Consider the following 25,123-nt stretch of genomic DNA (forward strand, 5'->3'; position numbering starts at 1 on the left):
AAATTCATTACTTACTTTTTAAAGGGAAACAGACCCTCTTTACCTCCTCATGACAGAAACCTGATCAACCTAATAAACATTCTGTAGGAAATACTGGATTCCCCTTCCTCACCAATAACTTCATTTGGCTTCCTTTGATTTGGCTCCAAGTCCATAATGCCATCCTATCTCCACTTGTCCTTTATTCAATAAATATCAGTCTTGTGCTAGGTACTGGAGATATAGTGCTGAATGAAATGCAAAGTCTAGTGGGGCAGATAAGACATTCACACAAATCACTCTAATGCCAGAATATTGCCATGTTCTTCCATAAACAAGCTGTCAAAGCTCAGAGGGGACAGAAGTCATTTTCAACTGTGCTGAGCAGAAAAGAAGGAAGAGAAAAGGTGGTATTTGAATTCTGGAAGGTAGGTAGAGCTCAGTCCCTGCATAGGTAAAGATGGGGGTGGAGAGGAGGGCATTACAAAGACAGGTGATGGCATGAAGAAAAGCATGCCGGTGGATGGGATGTCCATGAGAAGAACTGGGTTGCTGGGGCACAAGGTTCCTCTAGTAGGGTAGTGGGTGATGAAGTCGAGAGGCATGTTGCAACCAGAGCATAGGGGACCTGGGGTACTGGGCTCTGGAGGAAAGCAGGGAGGCAGTGGAGAATGCAGAGGCACGGAAGACTTTGCAAGGAGAGAACAGTACGATGAAAGCAATACCTTGGAGGCAGCAAATCTTGGAAAGGGTTATGTGGACAAGCGGGACCTGCAGGAAGGCTGCAGCCTTCATTTGTGTAAGAAGATGGGGGCTTTTTGCCTTTATTCAATGTATTGTGATTGCCTATTGTTGGGATTTGTCTTCCTTACTAGGCTGTAAACTCATACCCATGGAGGGACGGCCAGACCCCCAGGTCTCATTCATGCCTGTATTCTAAGTATCTGCTACAGAGGAGATTCTCACTACGTCTACTTGTTGCATGAGTGAAATAAGATGATTTCTATGGAAATGGAAGAGATGGGTGGATCTGACATCCAATGTGCTTAGAGAGGAGACAGAGCCAGCGATGGTGGTGTTGGGAGGATAGGCTCAGCTTCTGTACATGTCCTGTGTGCTGCAGCTCATCTTCCCTACCAGCCCCAGGAAGCTTTTTCTGCCAGTAGCCTCTCTTGCTTCTGTTCACTCCCTGTGTCGATTGCAGTTGTCCCCAGCATGACCCATGGCAGTTCTGTCTGTCCATTCTTGATCCTTGTCAAGGGCATAAAGCACACACATGGAGAGGCGACTGAGCGGAGGTGTCGAGGGTCTCTGTCTCTGGAGACCCGAAGGAACAATCGACAATTCTCTGTTCTTGCTTAACTGAAATCCTTTGCCTGCCTGGAGGTGGGGGGCTGGACCACCTGGTTCCTTAGCTCCCTCTCTACTCTGAGATTCTAGAAAACACTGGAAACATATTGATATGTTTGGATGGATTATATAACCAGTTCTTACATGGGAATCGTGTCCTATGCTCAGGCAAATATCTCACCCAGAGACATGGCTTGTTTACCCTGACCCTACCTCTTCTTCTAATCTTACCAGGGAGGAGGGAGAATCCTTCATTAGTCATCTTCCATAAAACAGAGCATTTATAAAATAGCCTAGGAGGCACTCAACCTATTATGAGGGCTTTCTAACTTGTCAGTCAATGGCTTTTTTGGGGGAGTGGGGTATGTGCTAACAAAGTCCAGAAAGAGAATACAGAAGACCTGGGATCAAGAAATTACATAAACACGAAATCTCCTTCCCTTCGGGCAAGGAATCCAAAGGGCAAGGGCCTGCAGAACCGTCCACTCAGCCTGGACCAGCAGCCGTGACCGCACTGATGTTTTGGCCTCAGCCTGGGACCTTTCCACTTTTGTAGAGCAGAAGCCTTTGCCAGGGCAATGCTTGGGAAACAAGCAAGGGCATCCTAGCTACTCTTTGAGCCTCCTGGGCAAAGGCCTGCCTGCTCTGTGAGTTGGCACACACACACACCTCTCTGTTAGCCATTTCTCTGTGGTCAGCTTTCCCCGTGACATTCAGGATGCTCAGGGGCAGTCAATCATCAAGTACTAATACTTGGGGTGTGCAATGTCGATCCTGGTCCAAGTCAAACGGAATTATGAAAATCAGTGAACTATTTAAACAACATCACATTCCACAACACAAGCCCACATACTACCACTGCACAAGAAGCATTTTAAAATCCCATTTGGATGATCCACTGTTCATTTCTCCTCTCCATTGCCACAGATAATCAAAGCTGGATGGATTACTGGCTTAGCTACCTGTACGTGGCCGTCCTCCACCCTGTCAAATTTTGCTTCTGTTTCTGTTTCTGTTTCTCTGTCTCTCAACTCAGAACAGAATTTCTATTTCCACCTTGGCGAACAGTTTGTCCCCTTTGGCCACAGAAGGCAGCAGCCTCCTCACCTTAGAGAACTGCAGGGCTCTGACTCGGATGAGAATAGTAGGTCCAGTTTTGTGTTCCTCAGCCTCGAAAGGACAAAGGGAAACTCAAAGGAGGGGTCAGAACTGGCTAACACATTGGGGGATAAAAGGGAAAGATATCCGATTTTGTACAGAGAAGGCCGTAAGCAGGATTAGTTATGTTATGTAGGTTGGGAAATTGCTCGTTCTTTTCTGTGCAAGTAAGAAGGGACAGGGGCAGTGTCTTGCTGAGGACTGCTGCTCAGCACCAGAATGGAGTGCTTCAGGAGGAAAAGGGACTTTCTCTCTACAGACGCTTTTTTAATTTTTTTATTATTTATTTATTTTTTTATTTTTATTCATTTGACAGAGAGAGAGAGAGAGAGAGAGAGATCACAAGTAGGCAGAGAGGCAGGCAGAGAGAGAGGGAAGCAGGCTCATCGCTGAGCAAAGAGCCTGATGCGGGGCTCGATCCCAGGACCCTGAGATCATGACCTGAGCCGAAGGCAGAGGCTTAACCTACTGAGCCACCCAGGTGCCCCTCTACAGACGCTTTTTAGGTCAGGAGGGTTTCAGCATCATCCTGGCTGGAGTTAAGGAGGGAGAAGAAAGAAATGACTGTTTACTCTCCTTTTCTATCCCTTTTCCTGCTACTGGATGGGAAAATCTCTCTTCCCAGACTTCCCACGGTCACTCTTGCAATCCCATATCCTCCTCTTTTTTCTGGAAGGCAATGGGGGTAGTAGTGGAAAGAACACCGAATTAGACGCTCAAAGACCTGACTCGAGACCCAGCCAGCTAGCAATGTGAACAGGGAAGTTATATCTCTATCTAGGCCTCAGTTTCCTCGTTTGTAAAATAATGTCTAACATCTCTTTATGCTGTCTCTATTGGATCATTTTCATCAGTATACAAATATACTGTTATTTCTGTCATGAAAACCACTCCTTACGTTTACCCCATTCCCCCTGCCCCAGGTCCAATTTCTCTGCTCCTGTTTATAGCAAACCAACTCAGATGAGTTCTCTTCTTCTTACATTCATCACATAATTTATTATAATCATGTCAATGTAATCATTTATCTTTGAAATCAAATTTAAAAAAAATTACCACAGGTCCATAAATGATGCCAATAGTTTTGACCCAAAGTTTGGTTAAATAACCTGGTGTTTCATTTTAAGCTTCTCCCAACACAGTTGAAGAACTTTTTTTTTTAGTTTTTAATAATTTTATTTTATTTTTCATCATAATAAGTATAGTCTTTAATCCCTATCCACTATGTCACCCATCCCCTCTCCCACCTCACCTCTGGGAATGATCAATGTGTTCTCTAGAGTTAAGAGTCTGCTTCTTGGTTTGTCTCTCTTATTTTCCTTGCTCATTTGTTTTGTTTCTTAAGTTCCACAAACAAATGAGAGCCTATGGTATTTGTCTTTCTCTAATTGACTTATTTAGCTTAGCATTATACTCTATAGCTCCATACATGTTGTTGCAAATGACAAGATTTCATTCTTTTTATGGCTGAGTAATATTCCATTGCATGTATGTGTGTGTGTGTGTGTGTGTGTGTGTGTGTGTGTGTATCTTCATCATCCATTCATCCATTGATGGATACTTGATACTTGGGCTGTTTTCATATCTTGGCTGTTGTAAACAATGCTGCTATATCCCTTTGAATTAGTGTTTTTGTATTTTTTGTGTAAATACTCAGTAGTGTGATTCCTGGATCATAGGATAGTTCAATTTTTAATTTTTGGAGGGACCTCCATACCGTTTTCCACAGTGGTTGCTCTCTTAAGAATTATTTACTCACTGTATCCACTCTCTCTCCTCTTGGTCACTTTCTTTTATAGCATTATTATTTTTTAAAGGTTAATTTTTTTAGAAAAAAGATTTTATTTATTTATTTGACAGACAGAGAGAGAGACAGAGAAAGAGCACAAGCAGGGGGAGTGGCAGGCAGAGGGAGAAGCAGGCTCCCCGCTTAGCAGGGAGGCCAAATGGGGGGCTCAATCTCAGGACCCGGGAATCAAGACCTGAGCCAAAGGCAGATGCTTAACTGACTGAGCCACACAGGTGCCCTTTATTGTTATTATTGAGATATAACTCACATACCATAAAAGTCACCATTTCGAAGTATACAGTTCAGTGGCTTTCAGTGCATTCACCACGTGTGCAGTCATCACTACTACTTCTAGGACATTCCAACATCCCCAAAATAAACTCCATGCTCATTAGCGGACAATCTCTATTCCCTTTCAGTCCCAGGCAACCACCCACCTACTCTCTGACTTTATGAATTTGCCTTTTGTGAACATTTAAAATAAATGAAACTATACAATACTTGTCCTTTGTGACTAGCTTCTTTCATTTAGCATAATGTCTCTGGGGTTCATCCATGTTGTAGCATGTGTCAGAACTTCATTCCTTTTTATGGATGAATAATATTCCATGGTATGGAAGTACCCCATTTTGTTTGCCTATTCATGTCCCGATGAACATTGGTTCTTCAAATTTCTTGGCTATTATGAGCAACACTGCCATGAACATGTGTATATCCATTCTCTTTAAACCATCTCTGCTCAGGCTTTTGTCCCCCATGGAGCCATAGCACCTGCTCTTCTCAAGGTAGACAGTAATGTCCACAGTGCTAGATTGAATGGTCAATTCTCAGTCCTTGTCTTACTTCACTTATCTGGAATATCTGACACAGTTGATCACTCCTTCCTGTTGTACTTGGTTCCCAGAACACCCTACTCTCCTGCTTTTCTTCCTACTTCATGGACTGTCCTTCTTGGTCTCTTGCTGGTTTTCAGTTGGAAGTCTAACTAGACTGATTATATCCAGAACTGAACTCCCACCCAGTATAATGCACTCCTTGTGCAGTCTTCCTTGTGTGGATAAATAGAAAGTCTATCATCCAGTTGCTCAGGTGAAAACATTTGGAGTTATCTCTAACCCTCTTTCTCTTCACTCCACATCCAAACTATTGGTTAAGTCCTGATAGATCGACTGTCAAGGTATACTTAGAATTTTAACACTTATCACTGCCCCTACTCCCTGGTCTAAGTCACCATCTTCTGCCTGGAGTATTGCAAACCTCTCCCCTCTCCACCACTGGGCTCCCCTGTTTCCACCATACAGTCAGATGTCTTCAATACAGATGGATTCTTTAAAAATGTAAGTCAGATTCTGTCACTCCTTTACTTAAAACTCTCCAGTGGTTCTACATCTTACTTCAGTGTAAAAGTCAAAATCTTTATGGAGGACCACAAAGTCCTCCATGAAGTAGCCCTGGCCGCTTCACTGATTTTATCTCCCCACTATTCTTACTCCATTCCAGTCCTAGTGGCTGCCTTAGTATTCCTTCAACACATCAGGTTGGCTCCTGCTGTAGGGCCTTTGCACTTGCTGTTCACTCTGCCTGGAATGTTCTTTCTCTTCCCTCCCCATAGATATCCATATGGTTTACTCCTTCACCTCCTACAGGTATTTACTCAAATGTCACCTTCTTTTTTTTTTTTAAAAGATTTATTTATTTATTTGACAGACAGAGATCACATGTAGGCAGAGAGGCAGGTAGAGAGAGAGGGGGAAGCAGGCTCCCTGTTGAGCAGAGAGCCCAATGTGGGGCTTGATCCCAGGACCCTGGAGTCATGACCCGAGCCAAAGGCAGAGGCTTTAACCCACTGAGGCACCCAGTTGTCCCAAATGCCACCTTCTTAATGAGGACTTCCCTGACCATGTACCCAAAAGAAAAACCCCTTCTGCCTCACACTATTGATCTCCTTTACCCTGCTTTATTTTCCACAGAACTTAGCACCATCTGAAATTCTGTACATTTTACTTGTCTCCCTCCAGTATAATGTAAACTCTCTGAAGGTAGAGATTTAAAAAAAACCATTTTTTTTAAATTTTAAGTAGGCTCCACATCCAATGTGGGACTTGAACTGATGACCCCGAGGTCAAGAGTCACAAGCTCTACAGACTGAGCTGGCCAGGTGGCTTGAAGGTAAGAATTTTTATCTGTTTCATTCACAGCTGTACTGCCTGGCACAGAGTAGGTGCTCAGTAAATCTTTGTTAAATAAGTAAATGGACTAGTTATTTTTGCTTTTTTCTCCTCTAGCTTTATTGAAGTATAGTTGACAAATAAATTGAATATTTGTAAAGTGTACAGTGTAATGAATTGATGACTAAATGAATGAATGGTTGAACTGGCTATTTTGAAAACTAGTTAATATTTTAGCCATTTCTTGTAACTTGACTGAAGTTAACCATTAGCTTTCAAAATAGTTGTCTAATTTCACCTGTGGTGTGATCTTGCATGAATTTTTGAAAGATACTCTCATTAGAAACTATCTTTCTTCATGGTGGTATATTTAAAAATTGGAGCTCTTGAGTCAGACTGTTGGGAGTTTGCAACCTAGACATCTGTGTGAATCAGGACAAGTTAAGCATTCTGTGCCTTTGCTTCCTCATCCATAAAATGCCATACCAGGAGCAACTATCCCATGTTGTTATTTTGGGGATCTAATAAAAAATGTATGTAAATCACTCAGGCTGCTACTTGTCACATAGTAAAGCTTCAGTGAACAGTGGCTTTTATTACTCTTATTAAGATGTAAGTTTTCAAACAATAGAGTAAGACTTGCAACAGAAACAACTGAATACATATTTCTAAGTGAAACTAAAATAGCTGTCCAGCTTTATTGTATAAGTGGCATTTCTTTGGGAAATGATCCAAAATGTGAAGGCCGATTGTTTTGTCCCTTTCCTCAGGAGGCTTTCATGGGATTGGACATATCCTCTTCATATTCTATGCACCCTCACAGAATACTCATTCCAGGAACCCCTCATACTTAACATTTCTACTTGTCACACTTTTCAACTTTGATGCCACTTTAGACTCTGGGTTCAGATTCCATAGATTATCTTCACTCAGTACATTGGTTAAAAATTCAGCAATTCCCTTTTGTGGAAAAGATGCTTGTCAAGTGGTGGCAGACTGGCTTTCTAAATGAGTTGACCTGAAAACAAGGTCGTCCATGCTTGGAAAAGCAAGGACAATGGTCTCCTTCCGTGTCATGACACTTTCTAGTAGCTTGCTGTCAGACACACCCTGTGTTAATTCCCAGTTAAACAAAGTCATTACAGACCCAGTTTGCGAATGCCAGTCTGTGGCAGATTCTTTGACTTGTGCAGGGAAATCGAGGAAGCCCAAGCCTGTGCAGGAGCATCTTGCTCCCCACCTCACCGAAGCAGCCAATGGCATGCAGCCTCTCCCGTTTACACTCCCTTGCCAGGGTCCACTTCTTATATTTTAAATTCTATTACCTCCCACAGCAACTTATACTGAGTTGGGCTGGGCTGGGCTGGGCACACATTCATTTATTCATTCATTAAACCCCACAGGAATCAATAAATACTAGTTAAGCCATACTGCTTCTTTGTTGCTTTAGAACTATTTTCTTAGTTTTATTATTTAAATGAAAATTTACCTTGTTTTCCCAGCTATGCTGTAAATTTCTTGAGTATTTAGGCTTCTGCCTCATTCCTGTCTCCTGCAGTGCCACACCTGACTTTTCATTCAGTCTATGTTTTCATTATTATGTTCTGCAAAATGGCTCTGGAGAAATGGGTTTGAACCCTAGGAGTTAGGTAAAATTTTCTCCTTGACTTTTTGTTTTTTTATTGTGGTTCTTAGGAGAAAATAGCATGTAACACCCAGCAATTACTAAGCCATTTTCCCACTATAATATAATTTCAAATAAAAGCCTAATAAAGCCTATGTTGAGAATGAGAAACTTACTCGTAAACAGTTGTCCATCCATTTTCATTACTTTTGGTAGCCAAAAGCCCCGTGTTTCCTGGATAGGTCATCAAGGCCAGATTATAGCCTTGGGCTGACACTCTTTTCAGGACTCCATTGCTGCTTATGGTCAGCCAGTACACCTGCCCACCAGGCACCACAAGCCAAAGGGGCATCCCGCCTGCGTCACGGCGAATGTGCACAGAGTTGCCATTGCTGCTGGTAACTGCACCTAAGTCACCTTCGGCATTGTAGGTGAAATTATATACATAGTCCCTTGTTATCAAGTTCAAGGTGTGCAGGTGGGTTCCATTGACAGTGAACTGGTAGAGCTCCTGGTCAGCAGGTGAAGCGATCTCATAAAGGTTCATGTCATTCAGGTGGGCTTGGTTCCTGCTAATGGTACGAATTCGAACATTCCCAAGGTCTGCGACGTATAGGGTACCATCAGGCGACACTGCCAAAGAGGAGGGAGCTTTCATCTTTGCATCTTTGGCATAGCCACCATCACCTGTGAGAGAAAGACCACAATTTTAATGATTGTCATCACAAGCATTTGTAAGAACATAACCATATACAGAAATCATTGTACATCTAGAGTCATTTTAGGAGTGCCTGGTTCTCTCAGTTGGCAGAGCATGTGACTCTTGATCTTGGGTTGCAGGTTCAAGCCCTGTGTTGGGTATGGAGATGACTTAAAAGTAAGATCTCTAAAAGAAAAGAATCATTTGAAAGGGAATAATCAGTGAATCATTATTCTCTGCATTCCCCTCCCTTGACAAATTTGAAACTTATTCAGAATTCCTGAGTCAGTACCAGCGAAGATGAACAGTGAGATGAAATTATCTCAGTTAATATCAGTTTTGTGAAATCCTCAATCCTGCAGTCCAGTATCTATTATATCACAAGATACAAAAACAGGAAATAATGGGAGCTGCACAGAATGTGGCTGGAAATCCATGAGATTCATGCCTGTCAGTGCTTGTGGACCTACCTACCTCAGGACTTTCCAATTCTACTATGCTTACAGGAACTTTCTTTGGCTAATTCCCATTGTCACACTGTCAAAGTACACTAAGTCTGTAAGTGCAACAATGATTCAGAACATCAAATTTGATAACTGGAATAAACATTAGATTTGCCTTGGATGAAAGATATAAATTAGCGAAAGAAGTATAAAACTAATTGTCCAGGAAAACATTGGAAATATTGATCAAAAGTCATATCGACCAAGTTGCTCATTCTTGATTCCTCTAGCCCAAGAAAGGCAAAGGTTAAGAGAATCTTTTGGGCCCAGATGAGCAGTTTAATAGGACTGCAGGTAGCATGGAGGGATTTCCACATCCCAGCAATAAATGTATCTATTGACACCTAGAGGAGTGTTTGTTATCTGGAATATCTACTTCATGTTTTGGGGAAAAGGTGTATATGTGTATGTATATATATATATATATACATACACATATATATTTATATATATAACTTTATATATACTTTTATACATAATATATAATACATTATAATATAATATACTATATACTATATATATGTATATATATATTTCAGTTGGAAGTAAAGGGCACCATTGTCTAGGAAGAAAATTTTGGACATTCTTAATTTATTTTTACTTATTTATTTTTAAATTTAAAGATTTTACTTATTTATTTGTTAGAGAGAGAAAGAGCACAAGCAGGGGGAGCAGCAGGCAGAGGGAGAAGCAGGCTCCCTGCTGAGCAAGGAGTCGGATGCAGGACTCAATCCCAGGACTTCGGGATCATGACCTGAGCCGAAGGCAGACTCTTAACCGACTGAGCCACCCAGGCCTCCCCGGGCATTTTTTTAAATAGTCCAAGTAGTAGACTAATGTCCTGAAAACCCTCCACTGTGGGATTTTATTTTGCCCATGTATCTTCAAAGCAGCCTGCTCTAGTCTCTTTGGGGTTCAGAATTTTTTTTTAAAGTAGGCTCCACACCTAGCATGGAGCCTAACGTAGGGCTTGAACTCAACACCCTGATACCAAGACCTGAGCTGAGATCGAGAGTTGAACGCTTAACAGTCTGAGCTACCCAGGCATCCCACTTTGGGTTTCAAATAGCAAGCACTATTCACTTGGAAACCAGTCACTCAGGGGAAGTAATTTTTTCCTTAGCTAAATCAGTAAATGCAGGTTTTACTGTGTTTCCTTTTCTCCAAAGTACAAATCGTGTCATGATCTTATATTTATATAGTGATTTTAACTTGAGTATTAAACCTTTGTTATAGTAGCTTACCCTCAGTACAGTAAGGTGATATCATTGAGACAAGTGACATCTCTAACAGATGAGGTAAGCGAATCATGAGGAGGTCTTGTGGCTTTCCCAGAGTCACTTGGTCAGTTGGTTGCAGAGCAATGACCAGATACTAGGCTATGTGGCCCCAACCCATCACTTTCTCCACTCGCTCACACTAATGTTCACAAATAACACTTTGGTTTTCCTTTTGGCCTTTCTCTTGTGCGTTTTTCTTTTGGAAACAGAGAGAGGGAGCTGGTGAATTGCTAAAAAGGTCATACCTGAAAAACAGTCACAGTTGGGATCAATTTTGCAGTCACAGTCAGTAGGGGCACCAGCTATGATGGAGATCTCTCCGTTGGTGGTGACTTGCTGAATGCGGTTTACTTTCCTCTCGTCTGTTTCAGCTATGAAGAGCAGCCCGCTGTGGGAGATGCTGATGGCCCTGGCTGACTCCAGAGTGGAGTGAATTGCCACCTTGCTGACCAAGAAATGATCGATGCCTGGCACCTGGCAGTGAATGGGGCGCCCTGCAATGATCCGCACGCGCCTGTTTTCAGAAATTTGCAGCACAATGTTGTTATCCAAGACATACAATGAATTGTCCATGGGATTGACTGCAAGGTCTGTTGGCCACTCTAATCGCACCTGCAAAAAGAGCAGAACACACACCATTAAGTTACAATATCTTTCCAGGGGCAGTTTTACCTTGAAAGAAAAATCAGCTTATTGGTTCCCCTCTCTCACGAATTTCAGCAATGTCAGTGTTGTCTGGCAAAGTTGGGGGAAGATGGTTGATCAAATGTTCTGGGAAACATATTTATCATTTATACCATTTCCAACATAATGAAAATTCGTTTTCAATAATTCCAGAAGGATCTCCTAGAGCAGTGTTTGTTTCAGAGTGTGATCTCCAGACTACCAGCAACAGCATCACTGGGGAACTTGTTAGAAATGCAAATTCTCAGATCTCAACCTAGACCTATTAAATCAGAAACCCTGGGGGTGGGACACAGTCATCTGTGTTTTAATAAGCTTTCCAACATGTTTTGATGCACACTCAAGTTTAAGGACGAATGTTCTAGGGCTTCTGCATATCTATGACATATCGATCTCTTTCACTGTCCTGTAGATACACGGAAGAGCAAAGTCATAGAGGCTTCTGGAAAATACAGTGCCAGAGTAACTTGATGATTTTACTGTAACAGCAACCTTTTGAGACAGAACTTTCCATTAGCACAGACCTAGCATCCATCTTGTGGAATACTCAGGCACTATTTATCAGCCGGTGATGTGGAATCCTAAGTCACAATGCATGGCCACCTAGCTTGACCTGCCTCACTCTACATCTCTCTTTTCTTGCTAACAGGTGAATTTGTTCTTTCACTGAATATTTGCTGAGTGCCTTCTTTGGGCAAAGACTTGTGCTAGGCTATGGGGATTCAAAAGAATGCCGTCACACAGCCTCTGCCTTCAAATGACTCAACTTTCGGAAGGGCCATTAAGCAATTATTCTCCATGTTATGAGAAGGAAGCAGTGAAGAGGGTATAAGAGCACTTCACTAACATTAGAAACCATGAGGCCGGGGGCACCTGGGTGGCTCAGTGGGTTAAAGCCTCTCCCTTTGGCTCAGGTCATGATCCCAGGGTCCTGGGATTGAGCCCCGCATCAGGCTCTCTGCTCAGTGGGGAGCCTGCTTCCCTTCCTCTCTCTCTGCCTGCCTCTCTGCCTACTTGTGATTTCTGTCTGTCAAATGAATGGATAGAATCTTTAAAAAAAAAAGAAAGAAACCATGAGGCGGGATATTCTCAGAGAAGATACTACCTGAAATGACCAGTAGGAGAGAAATGGGGTGAAAATGGGGGTGGGGGTATAGGAGCAGCATTGAAAGCAATCACAGGGAGAGGGAACAGCATAGGCAAAGGTCCAGAGTTTGGAGATGGTGTGGCCCACTGAGGTTACTACAAGCAATTCAGTAAGCATAATAAATGCTGAATGTATGGGAGCAGTAGGCAATGAAAATAAAGAGGTTGTCAGTGGCTAGGTATTATGGGTTGAATTATGTTCCCCCTAATTTCATGCAACCCGCTATTTGGCAACAGAAACTTTAAAGAGATAAGTAAAATGAAAAGAAATTATGAGGGTGGGGCTCTAATATAGCAAGACTGGTGTCCTTATAAGAAGAGGAAGAGACACCAAAGAGACACCAGGGGTGTGTATGCATAGAGAAAAAGCCCACGTGAGGGCACAGTAAGAGGACGGCCATCTGCAAGCCAAGGAAAGAGGCCTCAGGAGAAATCAAAGTTGCCAACACCTTGATCTTGAGCTTATAGCCTCCAGAACTGTGAGAAAATAAATTTGTCTTGTTAAAGCCATCCAGTCTATGGTATTTAAAAAAAAAAAGATTTATTTATTTCAGAGAAAGAGAGAGAGAGAGAGAGAGAGAGAAAGAGAGAGTGCGAGTAGGAGTGGGAGGGGCAGAGGGAGAGGGAGAGAGAATCTCAAGCAGACGCCATGCTGAGCAGGGAGCCCAATGTAGGGCCCGATCCCACAACCCCAAGATCACAACCTGAGTTGAAACCAAGAGTCAGAGTATTTTGTTACAGAAGTCCTAGCCCACTAATACACCAGGTAATGTGCAGCTTTGTTCTGATGGGTGCGAGAGACCACTAAAGGGCTTTAAGTAGGAGGGTGATATATCTGGGTTCTAGAGGAATCACACTGGCTGCTACTGAGACGATACTAGTAAAGGAGGCAGGAGAAGAGGCAGGCCTGCAGTTAGGAGGCTTGTGCAGTGGTCCAGGTGCGGTATGAGAGTGCCTTAATTAGGATGGTAGCAGTGGGCATGGAGAGAAGAAGATGGATTTAAGGCATGTTAAGGGCAGTTAGAATCAAAAGGACTGCTGTGTGTGAGTGTGTGTTGGGTCCAATGTTGTGCTAGGCACTTGCGACACACATGCCAACCAAACACAGCTTCACTCTAGTTCTTTTCTGGACGTAGTGGTCAGCCCAGTACCTGCCCTGACATCTCAATAGCTATTTTATCACTGGGCACTTCTCAGGGAACTGTGTTCCTCGCACTCTCTGCCCTACCACTCACTTACTCTATACTTGACAGCTCTTCCCTTAGGTTGGACAAAGATAGACAAAGCTGGCCCATTCCTGGCCAAAATAGAAACAGGAATTTGGCTACTTTTCTTCCCTTGAGTGAAAGCCCAAGGAAACTTTCAGTTTTTTCACTGAATCTGTAAGTCTGAAAACAAGATCCGGACTCCCACTACACTGGGAGGCCTACTCCATCCCTGGCTGGAAGAGGCCTTACTCTTAGTAATGAAGTGTACAAAGGCCATTGTGAGACAGGCCTTCCCTTTCATTTTGCCTCTTAATGGAGGGCAACTGGTGATGTTGTAATGAAGACAAAGGTTGTCTTTGGCCTTCCCCCCGTACCACTTGGTGCTTTCTGTTTCTGTTTCTGTCTCTCCCAGACACCCAGCAACCTTATCCCTCCCCCATGTCTCTGCATGCCCTCGACCTCCATATAGACTGGCCTTCCCTGGTCAGCACCATATGCCTCTGAGCAGCTAGGAATTTGAATACTAATGGAGTATAAAGCTGAGCTGTGTTATGCATGTTCTACAGAGCCTTTCAGATGGAGGCCATTGGATAAACACTAAACACCAGCTTTAACAGCTCCCAGAGCAGTTTGCTGTGATGTGTTCCTCAGCACGTCTGTCTGACGCCTGTGCCTGTCAGCGCCCTGCCACCAAGAGGGAGAGGGAGAAGGAGAGCCACTGCTGTGGAGGGTGTCGCCTCCTCCACCACGAGCCCTTCCTCTGGCCCTCCATACACACTGTCACTCCCATACAGCAGCTGTCTGTGTGCACGGGTCCTGTGGAGCACAGTCCCCCAGGAAATAACCTGGGGCTGGCTGAGGAAGAGGAAATGAATTTATTTCAGTACAGCACTCCTATTTCGATCAAGTCTGAAGTCAGTGACCCAGAAAAAACAAAGCTGGCAGAAATGACGTTCTAATTATCTCCATTCTGAGAGCTGAGGCCAGGGCAGAGGCCGGGGACAGCACACACCTGGCAGGAGTCAGAGAAGGACATGTTTTGGACTCTGTTCTCTGCTGTCAAGGCTGCCTCTGAGATAAAGGCTGGTAGTTGGAAGATAAGCTGTTAAATTCTTCAACTCACCCAACCTGATTTAAGTCAATACTATTGGTGTCATGTTTATTAGATTTAATATTGCCTCAAAAATACACCAGCTATTGTGTCTGTTTGTTTTCTTTTCCATCAAATAAGTCACCCTCTGGCAGTTTCCTGTGACTAAAGTGGCCTTTGTGCTTCTGAAATACTTTCTGTACTAGCTACACAGAATCCCTTTAATTCCCATTTGATTTGGCTGGGCAGCTTGTCTATGAAATCTGCTCAAATGAAAGATGTGTGGCTACTTAGTAATCCAAGGTCTGCCTTTTCAGAACCTGGACATTTTCACCTCCCTTTGGTTGTCAGTTCCTTTTATATCTTTCTCGTGTTAAATACTCCCATTTCCAGATAATTTTTCAAGGAATTGGTGTTTTATAGCCACACAATAGAAACACTATATTTACTACCGAGGCATTTCCATAACACACAACGTAATATATGGAACGGAATCCTTGAGCTAATTCTGACAGTGAGAATTAGCATCTGTTAGTTGCAGAGACCCTAGAATTCTGAGTTACTAAGGTAAGGATATGGTTAATCCCTGAGGGTTGCTGGCACTTGTCCACATGATTTCTGGGGACAAAGAAACATTTCCTTTGGGGGTGGGAGCAGAAAGAGATGGAACAGCAGGCAAGTTCTGGAATCTCTGCCTGGTGACCTGGCCTACAGGCAAACCATTTGGCCTAATTTGTGGTGGTTGCCCCACCTTGTAAAAATACATTAATTTGTTTGAAATGTCAAAATATATTTATGCTAAACTGGCATTAAAGGTCGTTGGTGTAGCCGCCGGCTGGGGGAATGTGACCATCTCCCAACAATGTGCCCTGAGAAATAACCCTGAGCGGAAAGGAGCTCTTGGTCTGGATGTCAAGCCTTGACAGCACTATGTCTTCCTCTGCTAATTGAAAATGTGCCTTAAAGGGACTTAACTCTCAGGTCAGCCATTCCTGTGGGTGGTTTAAAGATCCAGCTAATTGTGACCAAAGCTAACAGTACATAAAGCAGCAGAGTCTTATAGGGGAAAATCCATGTGTAAATGCAGTATTTACATATGAGCCCTCAGTTAGACTGAACTAGAAAATTCCTCAGTCATAAACTTAACTCAGTCATAAACTTAATCCCCCACTGTCGACACAGACCATAATTTGTATACTTGGGCTCTTTCTAGCAGTTCAAATGCTAGTTCCTTCCTGTACTGTGTGCCACTGTAGGCAACTGAGGTGACCTCTAGGAGTGTCTGGTTTCCTCATCTGCCACAAGGAAAAGTGGCTAGCAACAGTCTCTCTGTTAGAGTTACTGTGTGGTTTAAATGACATAGTGATCCTAGGTGCTCAGCACAGTGCCTGGACAGAGTAGGGGATGGTAAACAGGATTAACATTAATAATGGTTTCAAAGTCATAGACCTTTAGAGCTAGAAGGGATCTAGTCCATGTACCATTCAACACAGTGCCCTTTCAGTTCTGTTTACCAGACTTCAGTTGTCGACATGTCTTTATGAATTTTGCCCTGCCCATAACACCAGCATTGTTACTGACTTAATATTTTCTTTAAATTGACTTACTTTTAAAGTATAAGTAGGTGCCTCCCCTTCCTTTGAATGGATCCCAATCAATAACACCTATACAATTCCAGGGCCACTCATCTGAGCCTTTAATAAAAGTGACTACTGTTTATTGAGTGCTTCCTGTGTGTCAGGCTCTTTGCATGGATTATTACTTTATATGCTTAGAGCAATCACTTGGGAAAGAAACAACTGATATAACCATCTCTGGATATGTGCTCTTAGCCTCTATGCCATCTGATTCTTCAGCTAGTAGAGTGGACACACTTCTTCACATTCTCCTCACCAATTCCGGCTTCCCCTTTACCTCATTTGAATTCATCTAAGGATTGATCTCTTTGGCGGAGAACATCAAAGCTGATTAGAAATTGAGTGATTTGTCTTTGTCTCTGTTACTTGCCATCTTTTGGTTCAATGCATTGTGGTTGCCTACTCTGTGCCAGGCACTATTATCAAGGGAAAGAAAACAGGTCCCTGCCCTTGATTAGTGCGCAGTCAAGGTGGGGGGTGGGGAGTGGGGAGAGGCAGATCCAGAAACATCTCATTTAAATATAATGTGGTTAGGTGCCATGACACATGTATGCCCAGAGTGACATGGGAACACAGGGGAGGGAGTTTGGGACAATAACTCCTAGAAGAGAAACGTCAGCTTCATCTTGACGGATGAAGCTAAGGTACTGAGATGAGTGAAGCAAAGGGGGAGAAGTGGTTTCAGCAGAGGGAAAAGACTGAATGAAAACAGGAACATGAAACCATATGGGAGTGGGAGAAATAACGTGGGTCTGGGTTACTAGGGCATAAAGTCGAAGTAAGGTATATTATATATATAGTGGTATAGTGGTATATAGTGGTGATAAAGGATGTTTAAATGTTTGCCAGGGACAGGGTTTAAATTTCTCCCCTGAGGCATGATTGTCATTTGGGGTCAGATCATTCTTTTTTGTGGAGGGTCTCCTGTGAATCATGAGATGTTTAGCAGTGTCTCTGGCTTTTATTCACAAGATGTTAGTGGCACCTCCCCCTAAACTGTGACAAGAAAAATGTCTCCAGACATAGCTAAATGTTGGAGCAAATCAGTTAACCCGTCTGAGCCTCAGCTTCCTCATCTGGAAACTGGGTACAGTAATAATATTTTCTCTCAAGCATTTATTACAGGAATTGAAAAAATCTATATAAAGCACTTAGCATAGCACCTGGTACACAGGAAGAGCTCTATAAAGGCCTGCTATTTATTTTTTTTATCATGGAACATGTCTGAATTTCTTCTGGTGAGTTCCTGTCTAACTATTGCAATATCCTCCCTCTTGGATATCTCATGAACTTTGGAGTTCACTCATACAGTAGTCATGGTCTTTCAAAGTTTCCCTTGCTTCTGTGTCACCAGCCATTTCCCCCCTGCTCATTGATTCCATTTCTTAAGAATCCTTCTAAGCTATGTGTCTTCCAAGAAATTTGGCTTATATAGGGGTATATTACTTCACATACATGTCAGCCAATTTCACGGCTAATATTTTAGCTTATGCCTTGGAGTCCCCAGTTATTTGTAACAGGCTTCTTGGTATAATTCCAAGTGCAGAACATGCTACTTTAATTAGTTTCCTTTCTTCTACTAATAAATATCTATTTCAGGCATTATGCTAGGCACTAGGGAGCCAGTCTAACCAAGACAGACTGGGTCCTGCCTTCACAGAGTTTATAGTCTTTTGCTGACTTCCTTTCCTTTATTTTCCGGTACCTACAAGGGGTTGCTAGCAACACAGAGTAGACTATTTCTGTTGCATTCCATCCATTTCAAGAAATTGACTTTTGTGGAAGGGCCTCAGAAACATATATCATGACTGTTACTATACAATTGCCACCAAGTGCTCATAACTTCTTTTCCCAAAGTTTGTGCTGCAGAAACCAGTTGTTTCCCAAAAGGCCTCTTCTCCCCATTCTAAACACGACACTTCTAATCTCCATCCTTTACATTTTCAGCCTTATGGCTCATTTGAAAAACGACTCCGTTTGATTTTGATCTCTGAGGCCTCTTCAGTAGGAATTTCCAGGAAATGTATGATTATCTCTTCTGTAGTATGCCAGCCCTGGGGAAGATACAGTGACGGGACTGAGTGCTCTCTGCCAGGTGTTCTGCCAACTCCATGTTAGATTTCCCCATGCTTCTAAAAGCTGACAACTCCAGATTGTTAGCAACACTTTTTGTCAGTTTTCAAATAGCCTTCTCATTTCTTGACACTGATACTGTCTGAGCTTCTTCAAATTTATAAAAGAGGGAAAAAGCTGCCTGGACCAAGTTTGGTTTCCTGCAGTTGGAAAGCATGATGACGACTTTGAGAGTGACGGCTCTTATTGATCTTGCTTTTAAAAAGTGGAAATTATTAGAAGATGAAATACACCAGGATTACCTGGACTTGTCAACTGGCAAATTATTTCCCATTTTCTCAGACCCACACTCTTGTGTTTCTCTGAAGAGCAGCTGGAGAGTTTGAGGAACCTTTCAACCTTTGGTCAAATGCATCAGTGTGGTCTGTCTTCATGGTTGCCCAATCAGAATAACAGACATTTAAGTCACATTATTCACTACAGATGAATAATCAGGATTAATCTAATCAAGAGGTACAATTGGACTGATCTTTAAAATCATTCTGCTGCTGAGCCTACAGATTAAAATTATATCTACTCCAGTGTTCTTAAAATGTTTTGGTAGTGGGGGAACAAAGCAAAGCAAAACAAACAACAAAAAGCTTTAAGGCAGTCCTGGTGTATTTCATCTGTTAATAATTTCTACTTTTTAAAAGCAAGATCAATAGGGGCCATCATTCTGAAAGGTGTCATTTTGCTTTCCAGCTGCAGAAAACCAAACTTTCTCTAGATGGCTTTTATAAATTTGAAGAAGCTCAGACAGTATCAGGGTCAAAACAAAATGCTAAATTTATGGTTACTATGATGCCTGTGGCAGAGACTACTAGTTCTAGGCCTACCCTATCATCCATTTACTCTTTCTTCCTTGGTAGTAAATTCCCATTTAAAAAAAATTTGGGCACACTGCTGTCTACAGTAGAAGATATTCCAGTCTTATTTGCAATTCTCTGTAGCCATGTGATAAAGTTCAAGTCAATAAGATGTAAGAGGAAGTGTGGAAGTATCCACACTTTTATTTCATTTGTATTATTACTTTTTGGAGAGAGAGAGGCAGGAGAGGGACATAAAGAGGGGGAGAGAGAATCATAAGCAGGCTCCATGCCCAGTGTGGAGCCAGACATGGGGCTCGATCTCATACTCTGACCGGAGCCAAAACCCAGAGTTAGATGCTTTACTGACTGAGCCTCCCAGGTGCCCCCTCTCTTTTTAAAAATATCCACTTTTAAATTGATGCTTTCAATGGCTATGTAAGGAGAGCTGACCCAATTGGAAGGGGTCTCTTTTTGCCCTTCCTTCCATTCTGTAATATGAATATATTGGCTGAGATTTTTGGCAGATGTCTTAGACCATGAGGAGTCAATGAAAATGGAAGCTATGCATTAGGATGGCAGAGCAGAAATACAGAAGCCTGGGTCCCAAATGATCTCATGGAGTTGCCATCCTAGTCCTGCACTATATACCTCTAGTCTGGCTGCTGTTGCGCTTGTGTCACTGTTATGTTGGGGGGTTGGGTTTCTGTTATTCTCAGTTTAATCTAATCACAATGAAAAAAATGTCCTGTTAGGTTTTGTTTTTGACCAGTGTTACTGACTATACCATTATGGTCAAATGGTTCTAACAGATTTCTAGTTCTATGTCTCTGGGTAGATCACCGGTGTTTGCAAAATTAAATTAAATTGAAATATATTAATGTCTAAAAGTGACTGACACATATGGCAAAGTCCACCAGGGCAGCCCTTTGTTTGGTGGATGACTAATTGCTTAAACTTAGCGATTAACCTCAAGCATTCTTGAATACCCAGTGCTCCATCTTTGGGTACTTCAAGCTGCTTCCAGCTTCATGACTCATTCAGATCCAATGCTTCTTTATTATACTGTAAATATATGTTTGCCTTCCTATGCCTTGTGCTAGGTCTGTGAGTCCTCAAGGGCAGGAATGTGGTCTCATTCATTTTCGTATTCCCAGTATCTGGCATTACAGTTGGCAAATGTTCGTTGAATGAAAACATTAGTGCCTCACTGACTGTAATATTTTCAATTCGTGAAAGCATTTAAAAATTATGAAATGCAAATAGGTTGTAAGAAATACTATTTTTCATCAACATGTTTGAGTCAGTAAATCTGGGTTTCCGGAGACCCACAGAGGTTAGTGGAAATTGGCATATTTCCTCAATCTTAAGAAGTGCATTTCCTACTTCTTCCATATTTTAAGTTTTCTGAAGTGAGAATGTGTCTTATTAATCACTACATACATTTAATAGAGCATTTCTCCCCTACAACCCCAAGCTGTCAAATTGATGCTATGTCTTATGATCCATGGTGTCTTAGAATTGAGGTCATATGGCATTTGCATTTTGGTCTGTGCACTTTGGGGGTCCCTGGAATTCTTTCAAGAAGGTCTGTGAAGTCAAACTACTTTTTAAATAATACTATTTTCCTTTTATACTTTCTCATGAGTGTACAGTGAGTGGAATTTTACAGAGGGTATCTGTGGCTAGCATATATTTGTGTTAAAAAAATTCACAGTTTTAATTTCTTTTTTTTTAAAGATTTTATTTTTAAGTAATCTCTACATGGGCCTCAAACTCAAAACTCTGAGATCTAGAGTCACATGCTCTACAGACTGAGTGAGCCAGCCAGGCGCCCCCACCATTTTAATTTCTAATAAGGCAAATATTGATAGATAAAACCCACATACAGAAGAGTTCTTTGAGATCCCCAACAGTTTTTAGGAGTGCAAAGGGGTCCTGATGCCCAGAAGCTTGAGAATGGTTATCCTAGAGGAAAGAAACAGTGAATGAAGCCATTCTAGTATATAAGAGTTTCATTCGAGCTCATTAAGAAAACAAGCATGTATCCCTTCCAAGATGGTTCCTGGGGCCATAAGCTCTGTCCAAAAGCACACTGACAGAGTGGCGGAAAATCTGTACTTCCTCTAGAGACCCAAGGCCTGATGGGTGCTATAAAAGTTTGTTCTTACAGGCTCCCTCCGAGCAATCAGCACGTACACACTCTTTCTGAGTCTGCTGTGTAATTGCCACTACCTCATCTTAATAACAGGCATAATTGCTCTGAGTTTCCGTCGACCCTTTTCTGCATCTCCTCTCTGAAGCCTCAATTTTGGAAATGGCACTTGTGAATACACAGAATGTTTAACCACTTCCAGTTTTCAATTTACAGTCAAAGTCATCTATCAGCAGGAGATGAAGGCCCAGTGTGAAAACTACAGAATGTCCTTCAGACTGCACAGCTAATTTGTTTGTAAATTTGATTGTTATTGTAAGAAGAACATATTGTACATGATGCTACTTACCGACTTACTATTTGTATCTCTCTGTATCTTGGGTTTTACCATTAAAGTCAAAGAACTTAACCCTTTCAGTACTTCCATGGGTAGGGAGAGACACATGAAAGCTTTACTATTTTCTCCTTGAGTCTCTGTTTCCTTTTCATTTTACACGTATTTATGAAATACCTACTGTATGTTCAGCACTGTGGGAGACACGCATGCAGAAGGCAAGACAACTAGGGAACCGTCCGAGGTGTCATGGGATAAAATGTGAGGGAGGTGATGAGGTCATACATTCTGAGTGAATTCAGGCAAGAGAGGACCACGTGGGTCTTCACACAGTGAGAAATGGGGCTCTTATCCTCCTGAGAGCCAAGGCTTTGCCTGCAAAGGAGCCAAGGACTTAGAAGAAGCTCCTGGAGTCATTCTGCAGTTTCTTCCTGCTGAGAAGTTGCAGGAACTTGTCTGTTGCAGGTTGTTAATATTATAGTATTGGCTTGACAGAACAAACCAAGCTTCCAATTCCCTTTGGCATCTAAAGCAATTTACAGGCCAGAAGTATGACTGCACATCTTTTATGAAATGGTCTGATTTCATTGATCAGCCACTCCAAGATTATGTTTTCATTTCTGTAGCTATTGCTAAGCCTTCTTTCTGGCCTAATATTCAGGAAGGAACCATTAAAAAATTGTACCATGGAGATGTTAAGATATAAGTGGGCAGGGTTCTAAATGGGAAGAGAAATATCACAACTCATGATGGCTCTACTCAAAAGTTCATTTCAAGTTAGACCAGCATTCCACAGATTGTCTCTCTTATCTTAACTCTGTAATGTTTCCAAATGATAAGGATACTAATAAGAGCAGATGGCCTAATGTACATTTAGAGGAAAGATTTAACTGGTCCTATTTTCATTAGGCCTCCAGTGTGCTTCTGGGTTTTGCCCACCACTTCCCTGTGTGTGATACAAAACAGCACGCACTCAACAGATGGCCCAGCTCAGGCTTCATGCTTCCAGAACTCTGGAGACTGGGCACCTGACCACTTACCATGTGTACAGAATCATTTAAGGAAGCAGGCAGGCTACAGACTTGAGCCTGAACAAAAGCAAAAAGTGGTGATGAATATTGAGTATCCAAGCTTCAACAAAAGGGGAGTCAGAATCATTTTCGCAAACATGTCGAGCGACTCTGGTTGAGATTTCCCAATAACACCCTCTTATGGATTCAGGAATGATGAAATCCTCTGTGGCAACCAGTCCATTCCAATTAATGTTTCATCCAAACTGTAAGCATATCTGAGTAACTCTGGCAACAACAATGACATGGAAATCTAACACCTCATTGCACAGTGTGCTCGTTATTAAGCTACTGTCTCAAAGCTCCCAACTCACCCCTTCAGTCGTTGTTTTGTGATGCTGGGACTGGGACGCTGCTAACTGCATTTCTCTATTGCCGACCGGATTTCTGCTAGGTCCTGACAGTCGGGGAAATAAAGCGACTCTGGAAAGCTAGAGGAAGGAGAAGGGACTTGCTCCTTCTTGCTTCCTTTCTCTCCCAGTCAGCATGGCTGCAACAGTAGTTCTTCACCCCCACGGCAGTAGCTGACTCTTCTTTAAACTCCGAGAATCAGTCTCATCATGCCACCTCAGAGGCACCAGAAGCAGGTGGCTGGCATTCCCTTCTCAGAGGAGTGGGTCCCACCTCCACAGAGCAAATCCTCCATCTTTCTGGGTTCTGACAACTCCAACCTTTCTTTTGTTTCCTTAGCCTTAGAGGTGGTGGCTGATTCCTGCAGATATTATTTCAACCTTTTTTCTTTTTAAAAGATTATTTATTTATTTATTTATTTGAGAGAGAGAGAGAGTGCAAGCGAGAGTGAGCACGAGCAGAGGGGAGGAGCAGAGGGAGAAGGAGAAGTGGGCTCTCCGTGGAGCAAGGAGCGTGACTCCGGAGACTCCATCCCAGGACCCTGGGATCATGACCTGAGCTGAAGGCAGATGCTTCACCGACTGAGCCACCCAGATGACCCTCAAACTTTTTTTTCAACCCTCTAAAACCTGTGTAGCCCTTTCCTGATATTAAATTCTCTCTGTTAAGAAAAAATGTGATATGTTTTTCTGGCTGGATTTTGACTGATAGTCACAGCCTTAAGCCTCTTACAAGGAGAGAGGAAGAGCAATACCCATTGTAAGCCGGTGGTGAGAGAAAACTAGTAAAGGTGAACAAGAACTGGGGAAGAACCAGAGAAGTTATTAGCTACTAGCATCTTCTGCATTATCTTATTGGCCTGTGAAGCCACCATGTCCAGAAAATGTGCATAAAAAGTAAATCCACTGTGCTTGGACTCTAGGTAGTTGGTTGTGATTGGCTTTAACTAGAGCTTCTCTGACTCTCTGCGACTGTCATATTGCTGTCATTATTCTCTAGAAACTTTTCACTCTTGTGATTTTTGAGGAAGATTTCATGATGGATCATGCCACTCTCCCACATGCCTTTTTTGGAGGCAGAATTCTATACTAAATGGTTTAGGAGGTTGGCCCCTGACAACATTTCCCATGCACTTAGAGTTTACTTATAAACAATAACATTTGCTTATAAGTAAAAGTACATTTATTACTAAATATACTTTTTATATCCCCTCTTGCTAGTCTTGTCAGACATTGGGATTGCTCCTTCGGAATCTTCTTCTTATGTATCTCAAGATAAACACCTGTCAACAGGTGGGGCCCCTTGGTAAATGTTTTATATGTTCTTGTGCTCACTTTTCTGAATATACTAACTTTTGCATGGGAAGATGACACTCCTGATGACAGCCAACAGAAATTTCTCTGAATTGTGTTTCCATTTAACAAAGATGGGTTGGCACCGATTCATACACTTTCCCTTTCCATAGTTAATACGGAATGGGGCTATGTTCAAAGGTATGGTCTGAAATATAGTTAGGCCAATTGGCTTACATAAAGACTTAGCCCAGGATATTGGCTGTATAGACCTAGATGTTAACCACTGAATTTACCAACCAGATAACTCTGTATCTTGGAAAGTTTCAGGTTTATTTTAGGTCATGGCGCCTGCTGAAGAAATGTGTGGAAGACTGAGTGGTTCAAAAGTAGTGCAAGCTTTGCATCTTGTGACTCTCCCTGAACTTTGAAGATGCTTTTCCTCTGGTGCTTAATAGTTTTAATAAGAACTAACGTGCCATTGTCCTTTGTGTGGAAAGAGGACACTGCTGAGGGAGTTTTATTTATGTGATAAATTACGTTTTCGATATAGCATTGAGCACGGTACTTGACTTTTATTTTAAGGCCCCTGACAACTCCGCTATTTGCTTGTGTGCAGACATTTCAGCAGAATTTGGATATGCTGGAGTTGAAGATGTTGGCCTGCTGTTCTCCACTTCTTAT

General features: G+C 42.3%; 1 protein-coding gene across 4 annotated transcripts in view; it reads right to left on the minus strand.

Moving 5' to 3' along the window:
• TENM1 (teneurin transmembrane protein 1) overlaps window positions 1-25,123 on the minus strand; it is a 764,948-nt gene that overhangs the window by 31,695 nt on the left and 708,130 nt on the right. For all 4 annotated transcript variants that reach the window (XM_032882345.1, XM_032882346.1, XM_032882343.1 and 1 more), the window contains 2 exons: window positions 10,797-11,163; window positions 8,245-8,755 (listed from right to left, as the gene is read on the minus strand). In XM_032882345.1, coding sequence (XP_032738236.1) covers window positions 8,245-8,755; window positions 10,797-11,163 — 878 coding nt within the window. The remainder of the gene's footprint in view (window positions 1-8,244; window positions 8,756-10,796; window positions 11,164-25,123) is intronic.

The sequence above is a fragment of the Lontra canadensis genome, unplaced genomic scaffold (assembly GCF_010015895.1).
Source record: "Lontra canadensis isolate GAN:19392208 unplaced genomic scaffold, GSC_riverotter_1.0 scaffold81, whole genome shotgun sequence".
Lineage (NCBI taxonomy): Eukaryota > Metazoa > Chordata > Mammalia > Carnivora > Mustelidae > Lontra > Lontra canadensis.